Source organism: Eimeria mitis, genomic scaffold (genome assembly GCF_000499745.2).
Source record: "Eimeria mitis Houghton genomic scaffold, Emh_scaff5536, whole genome shotgun sequence".
NCBI classification, from domain to species: domain Eukaryota; phylum Apicomplexa; class Conoidasida; order Eucoccidiorida; family Eimeriidae; genus Eimeria; species Eimeria mitis.
In genome coordinates, this window is record NW_013573807.1 from 1 (window position 1) to 1460 (window position 1460).

Below are 1460 nucleotides of genomic sequence, written 5' to 3' on the forward strand. Positions count from 1 at the left end.
TCTGTCTCTGGATAGAGATCCGGTGTTGTTTGTTCGGCCTTGCCTTTTTATTTATTCCTTTCTATATGCATTTGTGTTTGCTTCTCTGTTTTTTTCTTTACCAGTCTTCGTCTTACTTTTTATTTTTCGTTCTTCTTGTCTTTCTCTTTGTGCCGTTGTTTGTCCTCGTCTTTTCTCTTTCTGTCTTTCTGTCTGTATCTATCAGTTTTACCTTCTCTTCAGTTTCCGCTTCCGCTCCATGCAGCTCCTCTGCTGCAGCTTCATTACTTTTACTTCCGCTTTTGCTGCTGCTGTTGCTGGTGCTGCTGCAGTCCGCGCCATTGCTGCCGCTTTCCTGGTGTACGTTGGGCCATTCGCTGCGTCTAAGAGGCCGCCTCTGGGAGAGCAGGAGCTGCTACAACATAGCAGCGCATCTTGCTACTGCTGCTGCTGCTGCTCCTCCTGCTGTCTCAGCTGCTTCAGGTGCTGCTGCAGCTCCATGTTCTCATGCCGGTCCTGCTGCTCCGCATGTTGCTGCTTCTACCCCGAGGGCTTTCTTGGCAGCTGCTGCTCCTCGTGCTACACTTGCTGCTGCTGCAGCAGCAACGGCTACAGTCCCCGCGAAGCTTATTGAAGCGCTCGATGGGGCCCTCTTCAGGGCTCGAATGGACCCCAGGGAGCTCAGAAGAGCACTGCCTACGTTGATGTACGCAGAAACCTACATACTGTTGCTGCTGCTGGTGTCTTTGCAGCTGCTGCTTTTGCTGCTGGTGGTGGTGCTGCTGCGGGTGCTGTTTCCGGTGCTGCCTGCCCTTGCCGTATCGTTGCAGATTTCGGCTGCTGCTGCTTTTGCTGGATTTGTAGCTGAGTTGCATTTGCTGCTGCTGTTGCTGCCGTTGCTGCTGCAGCAAAGCTGAAGTGGAGGCCCCCTGGGGATTCGCAGTGGACGCCAATCCGCCTGAGGTGGGGGGCATGTTCGTCGCCTACGTCGTTGAGAACAGCAAGGCAGAGAAAGCGGGACTCATGCCTGGTGAGGCTGCTTCACCGAGCAGGAACAGCAGGAGCAGCAGCAGCTGCTGCTGGTGCACCAGCTGGAGCAGCAGCTGGAGCAGCAGGTGGAGCAGCAATACAAACAGCAGCAGCAGAAATGAACTGCAGCAGCCGAACATCCTCAACATCCAGCACCAGACGTTCCCGGTGTCCAACGACTTGCCGACCATGCAGCAGCAGCAGCGGTACCATCACCACCAGTAACAGCAGCAGCAGAACATCTTTCTCTCTTTTTGTGTATATGTACGTGTGTGTGTCAGGAGACCAAATTGTGGTAGCCAACAACTCCATAGTGTTGGGGCTGCCATTTGAGCGGTGCCTGGGCTTGCTCCGGGCACGGCAGCGGCCCACAGCACTGCACCAGGAGCAGCAGCAGCTGTTGCCTCTGCAGCTGGAGGTATACAGGGGCCCCTTCCCTGTGCTTTACGGGG

At 55.1% G+C, this 1460-nt stretch overlaps 1 protein-coding gene across 1 annotated transcript in view; it reads left to right on the top strand.

Annotated features, from left to right (window-relative positions):
• Positions 1–644: 644 nt before the first annotated feature.
• The window catches only part of EMH_0082620 (Pdz domain protein, related, related), a gene marked incomplete at both ends in the record, with an annotated part of 1451 nt that continues 635 nt past the window's right edge, over positions 645–1460 (top strand). The window contains 3 exons of the mRNA XM_013500556.1: positions 645–685; positions 888–1009; positions 1290–1426. Coding sequence (XP_013356010.1) covers positions 645–685; positions 888–1009; positions 1290–1426 — 300 coding nt within the window. The remainder of the gene's footprint in view (positions 686–887; positions 1010–1289; positions 1427–1460) is intronic.